Genomic DNA, 19,985 nt, shown 5'->3' on the forward strand with positions numbered 1-19,985 from the left:
TTTGTAACTAATGCTAATTATTATAATGTTATATGTTAGAATAGTCTATATTGGTTCTTTTTCTCCTATCGGGCTTTAGCTCTCTTCATGATAAAGGAACTGTTATCGAACTCTGTATCTCCTTAATAGCATGACACTCTGATTACAGTGGGTGCTTTATAAGTGTGTGATGGTGGTGCTGCCAGCAGTCATGTAGGCATTTACAGATAAGTTGTTTGGGAAATATCAAACTCGAGATGCTAGTGGCATATCCACATAGAAATCTTTAGTACACAAATAAAAATGCTTTTCTTTTTTTTTTTTTCTTTAGCTCTGGAAAGATTTCAGGGCTCAAGTAGAACTTCACAAAACCTCAAAGACAGTATTATTTAAATATTTAGGTCAAGAAAGAAGCCTTTCTAAGGTGTTGTTTCTTAAAACTTCACCTTGGAAGATAACTTAGACCTTGTAATTCACACTTCAGAAGAATAGTAGCCTTTCCCTTCAATTGAATGGCTTCTTCCAGAGCTTACATTTAAGAAGGGTGTCTGAGCCAGCCATCTCTTCATTTTTTTAACCAGGCTGCAATATGGATTCCTCTCTCCAGCCCCTATCAGTTAGTTGCCTTTGCTATTCCTGGCCCCTTCCACTTCTTTGCTTCCTTTTATTTTCCCTCCAGGGCAGGACAGTGACAGTCCTGCTTGTACACTACCAAAAATTACTTTGATCTCAATTTTCAAGGAAAATATTCAAAAATACCTAGAAAAGTGACATGAAGATGTATTTTGGGTCTTAATTAACTATATGATCTCTTACATGGGACTTCCCAAATGTTCATACAGAAAAATTGGACAATGTTCCAAGTAATTCAAGAGGGAAAGGTTAAAAAATTTCTCATATCTTTATATTTCAAGTGAACTTCTTTTTATTGTGTCTTGAATTATCCAAATGATTGCCTCCATTTTTTTTTTTTGGCCAGGCAATAAGAGTTAAGTGACTTGCCCAGGGTCACACAGCTAGTAAATGTCAAGTGTCTGAGGCTGGATTTGAACTCAGGTCCTCCTGAATCCAGGGCCGGTGCTTTATCTACTGTGTCACCTAGCTGTCCCCGCCTCAATTCTCTTTTTCACTTTGTCCCAAAGATGGAATGAATGCTAAAATACAGTTCTCACACGTCTATCCAAATTATCTTGGGTATGTTTAACCATGGACTAGGCACATTGCAATGTCTGCTAGTGTGCAAAGAATCTGTCTTCTGTCTTATGCAATTGCTATTCCAGCACTCTATACTAAGCATACATCCCATGGGCACAATTTATATTATTTGAAGTTAAAATTTAGAATAATTCCTTTAAATCTGCAGATAATTTTAGGAGCATTAGGGAAGAAGATAGGTGTTTTATAAAGTATGAGCTGAGTTAGATACCAAAATGCATGACACAGAAAAAAGAGAGGTTAACTTCAGGTCTGTTGCTTAAAGGGTTTTGTTTTTTCTTGTTTAAGCTATTTCCTAGTTATTTCATTTGGAAAACTGAATGTCATATTAAGAGCTTGTTTGGAAATTACAGTAGAGGATTTATGATGAAGATAGAGATTTGAAAGGCAAAAGAGCCAGGTCTACCACATAACCCCAGAAAACAGCCAAAAAGGATCTTCCAAAAGAGCCATGATAAAGAACACCAACAAGAATCAGAAATAAGCTCCTCCTTCCAGTCCATAGCTCAAAAAGATGGCAAGAAGCCAGTGGAGGCTGGTAGAAAGTCCGATTAGGGAAATCATAGAGAACTGAGAGAAACTAGCCAGAAGCCAGTGGGGGCTGGATGAGAAGCTGCATCAGGGAAGCAAGCCTGAACCCCAGCAAATAGAGCCGAAGCCAGCTGGCCCATTCTTTGAGAAGGTTTCCAAGTCAGTAATCAGAGACCTTAACCCAGATTCTGATACTGGTCTATGAGAACAGGAGCAGTGACAGAACCAATCCCAACAAATTAATGTATAGGGACACAGAAACCACAAGTGAGCTAACTGGAGCACTGGAAGCCATATCAAAGGAAAAGGACAATTCAGCTCCTAGATGTCAGTGACAGGGGAGCTAGATAGATGACCTGAAATCAGTGTGATCTCCAGCATCCCACAAGGATTTATCAGAGCCACAGGAATATTCAAGTCCAGGATCTGCAGTGGGCAACCACTGGCAAAAGCCAGTGACCTAGGTGGAGGGTAGTAGACTTTTATATGCTATCCATATGGATCACCAGCAGCAGCAGTGTCCAGACTACAGAGGTGACAGAAACAAACAAGATTCACATAATCCATCTAAGATGACTGGCAAGAACTTGCCCAAACATAAAACCCTAAACCAAAATCTAAAGCCAAAAAAGGATGAATGAATAGAAAATCAAATACAATATAGAAATACCATGAATGAAGAGAAATCCAAGAAATAAACTAAGAAGAAGAAAGTAACCCAAAAACTACAATCAGAATCTGAGATAAAAATGAATTGGATATAAAGATATAAAAAATAGCTAATGAAATAAAGGAAGAGAGTTTTAAAATTTTATTTATGAAATGAAAGTTTGGCAGGTTGTAAACTGAAAAAAAATAAACTCAGAGCAAAAGGTTTGAATTCTTATTTAAATAGTTGATTTCTTGAAAAAAAATTAGAATGGAACCATCAGAACTCAAGGACGACATGAAACAAGAAAAATTAGAACAAAAGCAAATAATAGAACAAATTAAGAGATTGAAAAATTAAAGAATATATAAGATATCTAATATCAGGATCAATTATACAGGAAAATATGTCAAGAGAGATCCATGATCAAACAAAAAACCTAGACACTATATCTCAATAAATCACTAAACTGTGTAGGTCTATTAAAATAAGACAGCATAATGGAAACAGAAAGAATCCTCTGGTCACCTCCTGAAAGGAACCTCAACTGAAGATACCCAGCAGTATTGTAACCAACATCCAGAGCTTCCAAATCAAAGAAAAAATGCTACAAGCTATAAGAACAAAGTTCAGATTCCATGAAAGCACAATTGCAATCACATAAGAGGTGGCAGTTACAGCTACAAAAAAAGAGATAATATCTTTGAATATGATATTTTAGAGGGCAAAAGATAGATTTTTTTTAATTAGCCAATAAAACAGTATAACGCTAAGGGGAACAGAAGGAGATTTTTTTTAACTTTATAGTGCATTTTTAAGCATTCCTGATGAGACTACCATAGCCCAGTATAAATTCTGAAATGCAAACACAAAGGGCAAAAGAAATTTAGTAAATACATTTGAATAATCCTAAAAGGTTAAACAATGATGAAGTGCTTATGTTCTAATGGAGGAGAAGAGATGATTATCATTTCTGAATCCTAATGTCTTCAAGGGATAAAAAGGGAGTTAATTTTGTTCTGTTCTATCATTTTATTTATTTATTTATTTATTTATTTATGTTTGTTTGTTTATTTTTCAGGGCAATGAGGGTTAAGTTACTTGCCCAGGGACACACAGCTAAAAAGTGTCAAGTGTCTGAGGTTGGATCTGAACCCAGGTCCTCTTGAATCCAGGGCTGGTGCTTTATCCACTGTGCCACCTAGCTGCCCCAGTTCTATTCTTTTTTGCTGTTGTTGTTTTTTGGGCTTGGTTTTGTTTTGTTTTGTTTATTTTTTGCTGGGCAATGAGGGATAAGTGACTTGCCCAAGGTCACACAGCTAGTAAGTGTCAAGTGTCTGAGGTCAGATTTGAACTCAGGTAGTCCTGAATCCAGGGCTAGTGCTTTATCCACTGTGCCACCTAGCTGCCCTCTATTCATTTTTAAAAGAGTAAAGAAAAGAGAGAGGAAAAAGTGATACACATGGTAAGGAAAGTTAAGTAGGAAACATTTTTGCAGCAAATTTCTCTGGAAAAAAAAAACAAAACAAAAGGTTTCATGTCTGGGAAACTGGCCCTCTTTCCAGCCCAACCTCTGAAGCCACAATTATCTAGGGAATCAAGTCTTATCACCAGGCAACCTGGAAAGTGATTCTATAAGCATGGCAACAATCATGTCCTCAGTAGGCACAGCTACAGAAGATGAGAAAATAAAATGCTCACCCTTAAGTCCTTGGCATCATCAAAAGGTTCAACCTCAGAAGTTGATATGGCTTCCTCAGTAGCAATGAAATTAAAGAAGATGTGCCATTCTTTACCTTACTGCTGTAATCTCAGGACCATGAGGCCTTAATATCTGAATTTAGCAACTGAAATCTATTATATAAACTACTGTCTCCATTAGAATGGGAGCTCCCTAGAGCAGGAACTGTTTTTTTTGTTGTTTCTATTTATAACCCCACCACAATATAGCTCTGTTCATACAGGTTCATAACAAATACTACTATTGTGCTTAGATGTTTATTTTAATAAAGCATGGCCTTCTGACATCAAGAATGGGAAATATTTGAGTTTTTATTGTGCATGGACTTTGTTGAGATTTATGGCATACTAAATGCTAAAGAGATGGTGAAATGGAAAGATCACTGGACCAAGTCAGGAATCCTGTTTCTACCACTAATTGATTGTTTCTCTTTGGGCAAATCACAACCTGTCTGGACCTCTGTCTCATCTGTATAATATTAAACTAGATAATCACTAAGATCCCTTAGGGCTCTAAGATTTTATAGTCAGGCCACATATCTATAATGAGGAGTGAGACTTCATCCCTCTCTTTACAGTGGGGGAAGGGGTATGATAGTGGTCAATGGACTATAGATATGCTGCATACATTGTCAGAGTCAATAGGCTCATTCATTGCCAGGCACTGAACATACAAATATGAAGAATGAAATGCTTCCTACTCACAAGCAACTTGCATTCTAATGGGGGAGACACAAAAATACATAAAATTGATAAAATATATGTATGCTAAGTAATTAAATGCAAAGTAGTTTGGAAGGGAGGGGGGATACTAATAATTAAGCTGATCTGCCTTTTCCCCTATACCAACTGACTTTGTTCCAATCTCACCTTCTGCAGGCAGCCTTTCCTCATCTCCTCTATCCCCCTTCCCCATGCTTTCCCACTGAGATTGCCTTCCATCTATTCTATATGTATCTTCTAAGTATCTGAGGTTTTGCATATTGTCCCCCCCATTAGAAAGTGAGCACCTTGAGGACAGAATCAAGTCTGTTTCTTTTGTATCCTCAGCTGGTATGTAACAGAGTGTGTGGCATGTAATAAGTGCTTAATAAGGGTTTCTTGGGATTGGCACTTCATTTGGTCTTGAATAAACCTAGAGAATCATCCAAACTTGGCTGACTCATCTCACTCAACTCACAGATAGTCAAATCTCCAGAAATGGGCAGATTTCCACAGATACCACAACATTATGTTGGGTCAGAGGCGATAGGGCAAGAGCCAAGCTTAAGATTCATTTTCTCAGCTCCCTTAAGCATCTCAGGGCTTGTTGCACTGAATGAAGAAGCTCTCATAAGGCCATATGAACCATTTTATTTCTCAACAATCAATAGGTACCTGGAAATACTTATATGAAGTGTGCACATGGGCATACGCTCCAGAGATTAATTTAGAGTCAAGGTTTATCTATTCTAACAAATGCTGGTTGGATTACATTTTCTTTTTCACTAGAACTATCAATAGTTTCCCTCTTTCAGATTAAATGCATAAATCAAAAGAACATTTTTTATAAACAAACAGTTGGTGAATAGGAAACTCCTGTTCTTCATCTATTGATTCCTAAAACTGTATTTGCCCATGTGTTTTTGACTTTCATTTTATCAAATTTGAGCAAATATTCTTTTTCCACACAGGGAAGCATTAGAACCTTTTGCTGCTCTCATGTTTTCCATCAATCAAGGATCTCTCAAAATTACATGGAGTACGTTAGCATTCCCCTGTCACAAAGTCATTGGTTGGCACCACTGTTGCAGTATTTCATCAGGTTCAAATTATAGTAATTGTTTTATTGCATTTCAGAACAGTTGCTAGAAGGCTGGCTAGGCTGATGATTCCTTAATGATGTTTGTCCTATATAATGTGTGGAATTGCTTAAGGGAAAAAAGGTATTTTAATAGAGAAATCTTGGCCTATACTACATTAAAAATGGCATGTAACTAAATACCAATCACCTAAGCAGTTGTTTTTACCCCTAACCACACTGCCAATTACCTAACTCAAGTCCCTTTCTCTATTTCAAACCATTTTTTTCCTAAAGAATACCATAAGAATCTATCCTATAGTGATTACAGAATGTACTGATTCATTTTGAAGGTTAAGCTTTTTTTTAAAAAAGTCTGTTACCATTATTAGTTTTCCCCATTTGATAATAAAAAAGTCTGAATTGATTTTTACCAGTTTTAGTACAAAAAAATTGGCATAACAAATTTCAGCTTGATATAATTTGAAATAGCCAATATATTAAACCCCAAAGTGAAATTTAAATTGGCAATCATGTCAGCTTCAAGTCCCCAAATGAATATTAATTTTAAAACTAATCATGTTCCAACAGGTTGAACCTTCAAAATGCTAGTTCTGGTATAGAAACTGTTAGATCTTTCAGTGTTACAATATTAGACATCAGTATCTTTTGTTTATCAAAGCAAACTTCCACATTTTATTCCTGGTCTTTCTTAGGTATCTCCAACATCCATAATTCATCCAATACTTCAATGCTCATGTCTCTCCCTTTAAATAAGGAGTATTGTTTTTCACTTATTGAAGGGAAATTGAAGCCCCCCCAAAATCTAACAAATTTTATAACATTAAGTCCAAAGAACAGACCTACTAACCCACGATCTGTTTACCACATTACAGTGCCTTTTAAAACTCAACTAGTTTTGTGGTCACTTCTAGCTACCCTGAAAGAGAAAGTTGAGCATCGTTAGCTTTCTTACATCGACTTATCTAAAAAAACAAAAACAAAAAGAAACTATAAATTCAGACTACATACACTGTGTTAGAATTAGCAATAATTTGGATTTCCCCAGTTTCTAATTCCCACTGAGTGACTGAGGTGGGAGAAACAATGGAAGCAGCCTGTTTCTAACCAATAAATTAGTAGAATCATGGAATAACAGAGATGGAAAGGGCCTTAGAGATCCTCTACTCCAACCTCATTATTCTACAAAGAAGGAAACTCATTACTTTACACAAGCCTGAAAGGATAAAGTGACTTGCTAATATCACATAGCTAATTAACAGCAGCACTGGGATCTAAACTCAGGTATCCTGGTTCCTTTTCCAATGCCAATCCAAATACCCCTGAGCTGATTCAGGATTGGCAATATTTACAGAATATGACACCTAAGAAAAGGATTTATGTATTTTTTTATACAGTCTAGCCAAGCAATGATTGTCCAGAACACATATCATTCCCTTCGTGGGGTGGGGGCGGGGTGAAAGCTGGTAGATTATTTGAGTTTGGGAGTTCTGAGCTGAAATAGGACTAAACCTGATTAGGTTGTCCACTCTAAGATGGACATCAACATGTTTAGCCTCCTGGAGCAGAGGCCCACCATGTTTCCTAAGGAGAAGCAAACCAGCCCAGATTGGGGGAAGGTAGGGAGGAGTGTGCAAAGGAGGGGGAAGAGAGTAAAGCTTCCATGCTGATCACTACTAGAATCAGACCCTAGGTGACTACTATACTTCTAACCTGGTAGAGAAAGAGAGACTTGATCTTTTAAAAAATTAAATGGAAATATGTTTGATTACAGGGTGTTTTTTTTTTAATTTTGGACTTCTAATAAATTCAAGAAGGGTTCCTCCCATTAATCTGAATTCATAATATTCTTTGCATATCAAAATACAAGATTCTTTCTTAACCTGACTTTTTTTTGTCTTTTTTTTTGTGGGACAATGGGGGTTAAGTGACTTGCCCAAGGTCACACAGCTAGTAAGTGTCAAGTGTCTGAGGCTGGATTTGAACTCAAGTCCTCCTGAATCCAGGGCCAGTGCTTTATCCACTGCACCACCTAGCTGCCCCCTCTTAACCTTACTTTTTAAAAAAAAATTTATAAGCACTTATTTTCTCTCCCTCTTACCATGCCACTACCAATTTAAAAGTTTTTTAAAAAGGAAAAACTAAATTTTTTTTTTTTAGTAAGACTGGTACAGTGCTCTTCAAGAGTGCCTTATCTTAAACAGTAGAATTAGAATTTCATGTGATTTGGAAAAGAACATTGAGGTCATCCAATTCTGCCCCCTTACTTTATAGATGAAGAAACTGAAGGCTAGAGAGGTTAAGTAAATTACCTAGGGCCACAAAATCATCAAGTGCCAGAGCCTGAACAAAAACATATGTGTCCCAATTTCCACTGCAGTATGTTTTGTTGTACTGATTCTCACAATTTTTAAAGAAACACGATAGATCTATTCCTTAAAAGTTGTCAATAATTTGAGCTATTAAAAATGTAGTCATATTTTAAATGTGCTAAGGTAACTCACCGGTTAAAGGAATTCATTTCCTTTTGCAAATCAAATTGCTACTCCCTAATTTGTCTTTAATGTAAATGAAGATACTCATATATGGAATTTGCTTTTTTGAAAAAAATTATGCAAACGTGTAAATGTTCTCCAAATTCTCATAGATTGAATGAATCTAATGGTTTTCTAAGTTTTTTATGACTGCTTGATTCTGTACTTTTAATATTGAATGCAAAGCATTAAAAAAAACTCAAGCAAAAAATAAAAGGACTTCACAAATTGGAAAGGACAAGTTTTCTCTTGATAGTCAAACAGTTATGATGTAAAGCGGTCTCATTAAATCATAAGTACTTTAACCTTTTCTTGAAAGAAGTGGAAGATTTAAAGATTTATAAAGAAATTTTGCCTAAACTAGGAAATGACTCATATTTGACATGTATTGAAATGATAATGCTGATTTCAATAGGCACTCTAAGAGCATTTTGCTCCCAGGAGAGTAATTCAGTCTTGGTTACCTCTTTGCATTTAGATTTTGAACTTTCTTTCTAAAGCTTTTAATGTACTACTGTCTGCCAAAACATGGCCAAGTTACCCAGATATGATCAGGCAAAATAAAGAAGTCCAAAGTTTGTTGTTGTTGGGTCTTTTTTTAGTTGCCAGCACGAGATATGCGAAAAATCTGACATGTTAGTTCACAGACAGTTTCTATTTTAGCATTTTTCATTATTGCACCCTAACTCTATTGCACTGGACAGTTGAAAAAAGAGGACACAAATGCAGCTACTACGTGGTGAATTAATGTATGACACAGGGTGGTGGTGGTGGTGGTTGGTTGGTTTGCTTATTTTTTTTAATGCCATAAAGTAGAACTTTGGCCATGTCTTCATTATCTTCTGAGCCCTGTAAATATAAGGGAAACCAGCTTTTTATATGTAATCATTAATTTATTCTATCAACATTTATTAAGTACCTACTGTATGCCAAACAATGTGCTAGGAGCTGGGGATCATACAAAGTTTAGATCAGATATGATCCTTGAACTTGTACATCTTATAACTTACTCTGGGGAAATAACACAAACACAGATAACCTAAATACACACTAATACATGGAAACTCAAACAGACAGGTGCAATGTTTTGATCTCTGGAAGGAAAGATTATTATGGTAGTAGGGCAGGGGGTAGAGAAAGCTTTGTGGAAAAGAAAATATCCATTTTGAGCTTTAAAGGATTGCTGAGAATTCAACAGATTAAAAAAAAAGTGGAAATGAAACATTCTAGGCACAGTGATAATAGAAATCAGGGGTAAAGAGTAGCCTAATCTGCCTGCAGCAGAGAGTCTAGGGAAGGGAATAAAATAGAATTGGGCTTTAAAGATAGGTTAATGGCTGAATGTTTGATCAAAAGTGATTATTTGTGTCATATTCAAAATGTAGGCCACCTTCAGTCACAGATAAAAGAATTTCAATTTTATTCAGGAGGAGCCATTGAAGGATTTTTGAGCAGAGAGATATGATAGATAAATGATGAAAAAGCATTTATTATACACTTACTGTATAAAAAGCACTGTTCTGGGTGCTGCAGATATAAAGAGTAAAACAAGACAGTATAAAGGAACTCATGTGGTCATGTGTCATGTCACATCATACAAACCAGATCAGATTCTGAAAATGGCATAAAAACAATCATGATGGTGATAGTGGACATATATTTACTTATAGAGTAACAGAGTTAGAGCAAGAGGCAATCTTGGAGTTTACATGGGCCATCCTCCCTTATTTTATAGATGAGGAAACTAAAACTAAGACCCAAAGATGGGATTTACCCAATGTCACACAGGTAGCATATGGCAATGCTGACACCAAATTCAACCCAATGTTCATTGCCTCTAATCAGTCAATAAGCATTTATTAAGCACCTATCTGCTGGGCACTATGCTAAGTGCCAAAAATACAAAAACAAGCAGAAAGAAAGACAAGTGGCCTCGGAGGTAGATACTGAGTGAATTGGGAAGCAACAAAAATTAGGACAAATGGAAGAGTACATTAGAAGAAAAACAGTAATCAGCTTTGACTATGTTGAGTTTAGGGTGCTGGTGGGACATTTGCCCAAGATGTCCAATAGAACCAGTTGTATGTGTAAGTCTGGAGTCCAGGAGAGGTCCAGGCTAACATACAAATTTAGGAGTCATTTATATGGATGTACTAGTTGAACAGATGAGGCTGAACAACCTTGTCAGAGGAGAGAGTAGATCAAGAACTCTTGACCTACCTTTGGCACCTAACATTAAGCAGATCAGGTGTGTAAGAGGGGTCATAAGTCAGACTCATAGAACACTATTCCACTGAGAGATTACTTCATAAAGCAATATCCTTCCAAGGCCCTCAAATAACTTCATTCTGAGTAATGTTAAAAACCCAAAAATGATCTTTAAAAATATGAAACAAGTATCTCACTGAATAAACAGACCTCATCAGTCAAAAGTCAAAAACAAAAGCCAATTTTCACTGCAGGTACTAGACAACAAACGTATTCATCATTTAGGACTCATTCATATAGACCACTCATCCTTGGCCACTTTAAGTAGAATGGATTCTAGGAGATGTATTATACAGGTATGGCTACTCTGTCATGAAAGGAAAGAGCTGCCTCTGGCAGTACAGGACCATTTAGCAATCCCCTAAAGGAACAAAAAGCAAAAACTCCGTTTTTAGTCTCAGGCCTGTAAATAGCAAGTTTCTTATATGTCTTCTCCCAGCCATCTCAGACTTCAGCAGCTTCCTAAGCCAGCTGAAAATACAGCTGAAAACTACAATAATAAGATAACAGTACATCTGAGTTCATTGGTTCTAAGGTCAGCATTTTCATCCAACAAATTTTATTCATACTTTCAGGATGTTTTCTGAGAAAAGATAACTAGTTTTAAAAAAAACAAGTACAGTGCTTAAATACAACTGTAAGTGATAAGATCAGTACTGAAGACCCAAAAAGCTATTTATACTTTATTTTGAAGTAGGATGCAAATAAGCCCAAAGAAAAATAACAAAATGTTCTCCAAGCAGATAATACACCCCCCCCAAAGCATTTTACTTTTTTTTTTTTTCCTGCAAATAGTCTTATAGCTAACTTTCAAGGAAGAAAAACTGGTCAAGGATCCATTAATTATTTAAATATTTCCTGATGCCTTCACCTCAGTTATCACATAAATTCAACAAAAAATCAGAAAAGAAAGGGAATACTATTAAGGGATTTGTGAACAGATGCCATTTAAAAGGAAGAAAAAAGGAAGATAGATCTTTGTGTTTAACCAAATGTTAAATACTTTTTATTTTACTCACCTGCACACTAAGATGAATCCATTTCTTCACAAGAATTCTCCCCAGTGTCATTACTTTTATTGGAGGCTGCAAACCATTTACTGTGCGATAATAAAACATGGTCTCTTTCTCAGAGATTGTAAGTTTGAACACAATCTGCCCGTCCACGGCCTTTTCAATAACACACCTTAGAAAGCAACCAGAAAAGAAGGAAAAGGTCAGCATCCAGCCAGATGCACAAAGGCACTGTGCAATGCAGAGATGTTAAACCAACCCCAAACACCACTCAGAAAAGTGCACAGTGACAGAGAGCTGAGAATAAAAAAATACAATGAAATTATTTTTGTTCAAGCAACAACAAAAATCCTTGATAAAAAAAAGAGAGAATATTTAATTTATATCATGTTCTTTAGACTTTCATCATCCTTCACTAGAGATTCATGACAAGAAATAAAGTGGCTGAAATCATTCTGCAAAAACTAACATTTAGGCTATTGGCTCATTAGTTCCATTGCTATTTCTTTTATACGAAGCTGCACAACACAGTACATCCCGGCTGGGTATTAAGTCACCAGCGCACATCTTTCTTTTCCTTTCTTTTCATATAAAGAGAATTTAGTGCCCATGGAAGGCTCTAAACTGTTAGCCCTAAAGTCTGAATCACTCTATTTAACTCCCACAATGAAATGGACAGCTGCAATTGGTGCCTGCCCCATCACAAACTTGTCAACCCAAAGTTAGCTGACACCCCTGTGAAAGGCCATGAGATGATTTTCTGTGCATTTCTAAACTTAAGGCAGTGTTGTTTGAAGACAATAGCTAATCTTTCAATGAGAGCACTTTTAAATACTCCTAAGTCATTTTGCCATAACAGAAGTGTTTTCAGATGCACTCTAGGAATCTGGTCTATATCCACAACAGCTATGGAGAGAGAAACACCCTTTCTGACCTGCTCACATAGCCAGGCTCTTCAGATCCCCTTCATTGCAGACACCTAAACATCTGTGACTGTCCAGTTAAAATCTTCTGGGTCAGAAGAAAGAAAATTGAGCTATGAATTCAGATATTCATCTCCTTTTCTCTGGGTTACAAAGTAGTAAAGCTCTACTTTCTAAGATGGTTTGAGAAAGACTATGTTTAGAATGCCACAGGACCTCTATCTTGATGGCTAATGGTTCAATAACAGACAGTGTCAGGGGCAATACCATATGCCAAAGGATAACTGTTGCTCAAACATGCAACACTACCCTGCTGGATCTTTTGCACAAAACTGTAGGGTGAAAATCAATAAAATACTACTTTGGTCAAAATTCATAGAGTTGTAGGACAAACAATGAGATTTTGGCAAATAAGGTAGAGTTTTCAAAGGAAAGATAAGTTTTGTCAGGGAGAGGCCTCTTCGCCAAAGTGATTTAGGAACTTTTTTCAAAGTATGTACTCTCTTTTTTTTTTGCAGGGCAATGAGGGTTAAGTGACTTGCCCAGGGTCACACAGCTAGTAAGTGTCAAGTGTGAGGTTGGATTTGAGCTCAGGTCCTCTTGAATCCAGGGCCAGTACTTTATCCACTGGGCCACCTAGCTGCCCCCAAAGTGTGTACTCTCTTGAAAAATTTCTTTATATACCTTAGCCTACCTCCATGATGATGAAAAATGGTTTCCAAAGAAGTCTATGGAGGTTTGGCTCTAGGTACAAAATGCTGATGTCTCAGATCTAATATATGGTGGTAATATATTCATTAGCAAGAAGAGATTATTAACATATGACTAGCACAAAGTTCATGATAACTAATAGTAATAAAGACAGATCATAGTTCAAAATGATTCCAAGATGGAGCTCACACCCAACAAATAGCTATACTAAGCTCTTGATTTATATTTGTCTGGTACATAGTAGATACTTCCTAAGTGTTTGTTGATTTATGAAAAGATGCAGACATATGGCTAATTCAATGGCAAAGAAACCAAAATAATCCGAACATAGTTTACATTTGACTTTAAATTGTTTTATTCATTGAAAAATGGAAATTTAATTAAAATTAAATGGTAGTAATAAAAAAGTAGCAGCTGTGCCCCATGAGAACTCTACCATAAGAATTTCAACTAGAGGGAGTGATCTTTGGATCAGAAAAGTCAAAACAGCAATAACTACCAGAAAATTAATAATACAAATAAGGAGATAGTAAGAAAACACCTAGTTGCCCTTGATGAATTCAAATCATCTGGTCCAGATGGACAACTTCTACAGGTAATGAAAATCTAGTGGGTTTGGATACTGAGCAATTATCAGTAGTACTTCAAAGATTATAGAGAATAGGATAAGTACAGCTCAGGACCAGCTCAATTTCTACCCTTGATGTTTGTTTAGTGAACACAAGCAAGTCACATAATCTTCATGTGTTTCTATGTCTGTAAAATGAAGGGATTGAACTAGATGACCTTGAAGGTCATCAACAGATACTGATTTTCAAAAAAAGAAGATAATGGAACCTGAGAATTATGAACCAATGACCTTGACAAATGCCAAAGGGAAAAAATATTGAGAATTTTGTTAAAGGGCTTATTAATGACTCCAGACAACTAATGACAAACTCTGCTGTTGTTGTTGGTTCTTCATTTTTGAAGAGGACCAATGACATTGTGGAGAAGTCTTGAACTGCTTATGAATTAGATTTAAGTGAGGCAGAGTTGCACAAAGTTGTCAACCTCACTTTCTCTTCCAGAGTCACTGAAGTCCAGTAGCAAGACAAAAGTCAAAATGAGTGGCAATGGTCTAGAATGTAGTAGATAATCTTGGCATCTTCAATGCCTGAGCAAGCTCTAAGCTTTCCAGGGCACAGCTTCCACTGCCTTCATGGTCATTGGAACAAATTGTTCTCATCTGTCCATTCTGTCAAAGAAAATCTTCACATGCTTGGGAAATGCATCCACCTAACTCACCAATGGTTTTGAGGCTGGTTAGTTTCCCTCAACTTGGTCTAACCCCTCTGCCAAGATGGCTTTACTGGCTTGTGGTCACTACACACGCCACAGTTTCTTAGAACTCCTGACAGAGTTTGGGGAACCAAATTTGCAGAAGTATAACATATTTTTGGACATGTCTAATGTGGCAACTTATTTTGCTTGACTATTCATATTTGTTATAAGGATTTTGTTTTTCTTACCGCCCCCCCACTCCTCACCCTACAGTGAAGAGAAGTGGATGTGGGACGGAGGAAAAATGAATGCTTGTTAATTGAAGTAAAAAAATTAATTTTAAAAATTAAAGAATGACGGGGGCAGCTAGGTGGCACAATGAATAAAGCACCGGCCCTGGATTCAGGAGGACCTGAGTTCAAATTTGACCATAGCACCCCCATGGAAAGAACTTTGTGGATTGTACATATATAACCTGGTTGCTGTTTTGTGGAGGGGGGAGGAAAGGGAGGGAGAGAGAAAAATTTGAAACTCTAAATCTTATGAAAATGAATGTTGAAAACTATCCTTACATGTAACTGGAAAAAATAAAATAAATGTCTGTTGCAGAAAGTAAAGAAACACAAAAGCAGGGGGAAAAAATCTGACCTCAGACACTTGACACTTACTAGCTGTGTGACCCTGGGCAAGTCACTTAACCCTCATTGCCCCACAAAAAAAAATTTAATTAATTAATTAATTTAATTAAAGAATGAGCTTGTATACATCTAGACAAAGAGGAACTGATCAGAAAGAACCAGCATGGCTTGATCAAGAACAAGTCAAAGCAAACTAAACTCATTTCCTTCTCTCACAGGGTTGCTAAACTGGCAAATTAGGGAAATGTTATAGATATACTTTTCCTGGATTTTGGCCAACGCTGTGAAAAAGTATCTCACGCATGTCTGGTGGACAAGATGGGGTTATATTGCCTCAATAAGAGTACAAGTGGATGAATTTCGAACTGGTTGAATGATTAGACTCAAAAAGCATCATTATTGATGGCTCTGCCAAATATGAGGAGGTTCTATGAGACCTGTGACCAATCAGGATACCCTAATGTCCCACAGCTGATTAAACATTAATCCTAAGAAGTTGTTAAATAAATTCATTCACTTGTACCACACCTCTATGAGAGGAGTACTGCCACCTACAAAAGAAATTAGGGGATGGATGTCATCAACTCTTTCAAAACTGTAGAGAACTAGGTGTCCCCTATCCAACATTCTACAGTTTGAGGTGCAGTATATAAATACCCTGGTGAGTACCAATGACTGGTCCTTAATGTTGAACAGTATCAGTGAAGAAGCCAACTCCACAGATAATTTAAATATTTCTGGCATTATTGTATTGATATTTTGGCTTTGGAAATTTCTATTTATCTAGCATTTATTAGTTTTAAATCATCATCTCATTTGCGCCTTATAATAATGACCCCCACTTTGAAGGTTGCAAAATTCTTTACATACATTAACTCATCTGAGCCCCACAACAACCTTGTCTGGTACAAAAAAGAATTATTCCTGTTTTAGAGATGATGAAAGTAAGATGAAAAGGTTAAGTGGCTTGCCCACTGTCACACAGGTAGAATTCAAACCTATGTCTCAAGACTGAGTCTAGTATGCTAATATACCACAATGCCTTATGACTCATATAAAATAGAGAAGCTATCCATTTAATAGGTGAAGAAACCGTATCACAGATATATTAAATGACTTACCCAAACTCACATACTTTGATAGTGACAAAGCTGGCATTAGAACTAGGGCCTCCTAAATATTAATCTAATGTTCTTTCCACAGTAGTATGAAAATATGAGTTAGCAATTGCTGAGAAGTTATCTGCTTTCCCCATCATGTCATACTGCTCCACTCTTCCTTGATCATATTTCATATTGGGAATATATTGCTCATCTCTCAAGAAAAATCATTTTCATTTGAGGCATTTACCTCATTTCCATTTTTTACTATAGCTGGGAAGGTTAAGCATTAGTTTAGAAGGGACTCTCTGCTGGCAAATTAGAGGCAGTTAAGATGTTAACCAAGCCATTATAGGCAAATTGACAAACCATCAATAGAGCAGTCCTTCTGATGTCAGAGATTAAGGAGTAAAGTGCAGTAGGTACAGTTCAATAAACCGAGAAGCAAGATTTGAGTCATATAGAGTTTACTAAATGAAAGTGAAGTTATGTTGTTTCTGGGTGAGGTAGGGGAGAACAGAGAGAAGAGGCTTTTTAAAATTGCATTTTTAAATCTACGTACATTAAATAAATATATGATATGTAGTATGTGTGTGTGTGTGTGTATACACACACACACACACACACACACACACACAGATACAATTCTTTTACAACAAAGTTGTAAGGGGAAAATGCCATGTTTTAAATTTCAGTACACATTGTTACCCAGAAAGATTTTTAAGAACTTTGAGTAATTCAAAGTACAGAGTTCTAGGGGGCAGCTAGACAGCACAGTGGATAAAGCACCCACCCTGGATTCAGGAGGACCTGAGTTCAAATCCAGCCTCAGACACTTGACACTTACTAGCTGTGTGACCCTGATTAAGTCACTTAACCCTCAATGCCTGTCAAAACAAAGTAAAGAGTTCTATATAAATCCCAAATTTCACATTTGTTTCTATTTAGTTTTTACCTCTCCAATTATTTACCATTTCTAACTCAGATATGGAAGGGAAAGATCTCCAAAATTCCTCTGCAGCCCCATTGCCTCCATGTGGTATACACCTAAGCAATCCAAGAAGCATTTTCCTCCATTCATTTTCTTGAATTTAAATCCACAAGTGAGAATTGAGGTTTGACCATTACTCAAGAATGTATTTACCACATGCAGCCTTATTTCCCAAAGCTTACTGAAAATGCTTTTCTTAATATGTTATTGATTGTCTTCCTTGCTATTTTGTTTGCTTGTAAACATACTAGCTTGGTAGATAATAAATGTGAGAGGAAGCAGGTAGCAAAATATTTAGGAACTGGATTTATTCTGTTCCTGGATAAACAATAATTGGATAATCCACATTTTGTTTATTTTACTTATCTAGTACAAACACCCCGAAATTTCCCCCATCCCCATAGGTATCATGGTTTTGAGAATGGAAATGACCTTGATGCATGAAACACTCAAAACCAAAGACCTCATGATCCCTCCTCAGTGAATTCTGCTCTATCTTGTCTGTGTGAAATTATGCCAATGGCAGGTGAAATTGGCATAAGGGTGTCAGTGTGAGAAGAGAAAGGAAAATTTTATCTTAGCTCTGTCTGTCAAGGGACATTCTTCCAAAACACCTCAGGCTTTACTATATAAGCTAAGTTGTGATTTACAGGGATTTTAAACTATTTTTTAAAGAAAAATGGCAGGTAAAAGTAGATTGGGGACTTTCACTCCAAGTTTAAGACTGAATTTAAAACTACCCACTTTCATTCAGCATTTGAAACTGATCATCTGGTACAGTTTTTAGCTTCATTTACTCGCCAAAATAAAAAACAAAAACAAAAAGAAACAAAAAAAAAACCTATACTGACACTGTCAAAGATTTGGGATAAATATTTCCAAAGTATTCAAATCTGATAAAAAATATATTGGGGAAACAAATTTACTGATGATTAGGTTAAGAAGGTTTGTGACATCCACCATATAAAAAAAGAGAATTTAATCATATCAGAACACAAAATGGTCATAAGAGAAACAGTAGGTCCCTCCCCAGCTTCATATTGAAGGCATTGTTGCTGGGCAGACAGTAAAAAAGCCTTTGAGAATAGCTCACAATTACCTCTATTTTCTTAACTAATTGAAGAAACAGACACCAGACAGGGAAGAGGACAAAAGCTATGTTGTCCATAGGGAAAAAAGTTATTAGGTTTGGCTTGCTTATACAAACCTAGATCAGGAATTTGAGGCTGCCAATTTTTTTTTTCTATCTGATAACTTTCCAACATGTGCTTCATCAGTAAGCAAGACTGTGCTGCTGCAGGGCAGGCCTTTCAGTAATATGAAAAAGGCCTTAGTTGAAATAGAAGGGTGGCCATGAACGTGTACATTGAATTCATTTCATTGTCATTCCAGTTCTATTTGTTTTCCTTGAGGGCTCATTTCATATACAAAACTTAGTATTTTATGTTATAGGAATCAGATCTTAATTTTCAAGGGGGAGGTCACCTAGTCCAAACTCCTTTTATTAAAAAAAAACCTGAGGCCCAAATAGGCTGAGACTTGCCTAAAACCACACAGTTAATGAGCATCAGAAATGGTATTTAAATACAGTTCCTCTGATGTTGAAGTCTTCTTTCCACCTTCCTATGGTGGCTTTAAAAAAAAATTGTAATTTACAACAGAACCTATTCTTTTATCCGAAAAGTGTGCCTTTTCCATGAAAAAAATTCAAAGTTTTGCCCTTTTTTCTTTTTAGCTTACAATTCATAACCATCATCCCTACTCCTGCTTTTTCAGAGCACCAGGAAAGCAAATACCCGCATCACTACTTACATTACACCCTCTTGCTCAGGTTTCAGCCACACAGCTAAAGCAAATGATGCCGTCAGCCTTGGAGAATGAGGCAAAAAAAAGCAATCTTTGAGATGACCAAAAATAAAACTTGTAGAATTGCTAGGGGAGCCAGGGTGCAAATCATTTTTGTCTGTGGTGATGCAGCTCCTGAGGCCTGATGAGAAAAGGGCGATGTAGGAAGGAGTGGAAGATGTGTGTGGGCACTCTTGAATACAAAACTTCTGGGTACAGTAGTGAATACTTTCAGCAGCTGTAGAGCTGTGACAGAAAACACTCCGGACTGGTAGTCCACATGTTGCTTGGGTTGGCACGACTGAAACATTCTTTAAAGCTCCAATATTTTGAAGCCTTGGGAAAAGCCCCTTTGAGTTAGCTACTGGTATGGAAGCAAAACAGGCAAGAATAAATGTCCCAATGACATGAAACAAGAACCTACAGTCCCATGAATGAGCTAGGTAATTCATATTTGAAAAAAAAAAAGTGTTCTGATGACAAAGTGTTCCTAAATAAATGATGTCACTAGCTTGCAAATACTTGGAAGCAGGGCATTTTAAGAAGCGATGAGATGCTCCATTTTCGGAAAACGCAGGACATGTTCTCACACTGAAGAGATACCAAGATCTTGATCAACGATGAACACATGGGTGGCAAAATGGCTGCTGTGAACCAAAAACAAAAAGTGTCTGAAAAGAGTTCCTATAGTTCTAAATTTAAGAGTTTCCTAAGTATAAACAATAATTTTGCACTAAATTACCTACTATGCCAGAAGCACTACCTCTATAAGGATGGTAGACAT

General features: G+C 36.7%; 1 protein-coding gene across 1 annotated transcript in view; it reads right to left on the reverse strand.

Moving 5' to 3' along the window:
• Positions 1-19,653, reverse strand: part of USH2A (usherin) — a 1,082,898-nt gene extending 1,063,245 nt beyond the window's left edge. Inside the window, exons 1-2 of the mRNA XM_044004202.1 lie at positions 19,169-19,653; positions 11,737-11,902 (exon numbers count right to left, since the gene is read on the reverse strand). Of these exons, the coding sequence (XP_043860137.1) occupies positions 11,737-11,902; positions 19,169-19,653 (651 nt within the window). The remainder of the gene's footprint in view (positions 1-11,736; positions 11,903-19,168) is intronic.
• Positions 19,654-19,985: the final 332 nt, after the last annotated feature.

This window comes from Dromiciops gliroides, chromosome 4 (assembly GCF_019393635.1).
Source record: "Dromiciops gliroides isolate mDroGli1 chromosome 4, mDroGli1.pri, whole genome shotgun sequence".
NCBI lineage: Eukaryota > Metazoa > Chordata > Mammalia > Microbiotheria > Microbiotheriidae > Dromiciops > Dromiciops gliroides.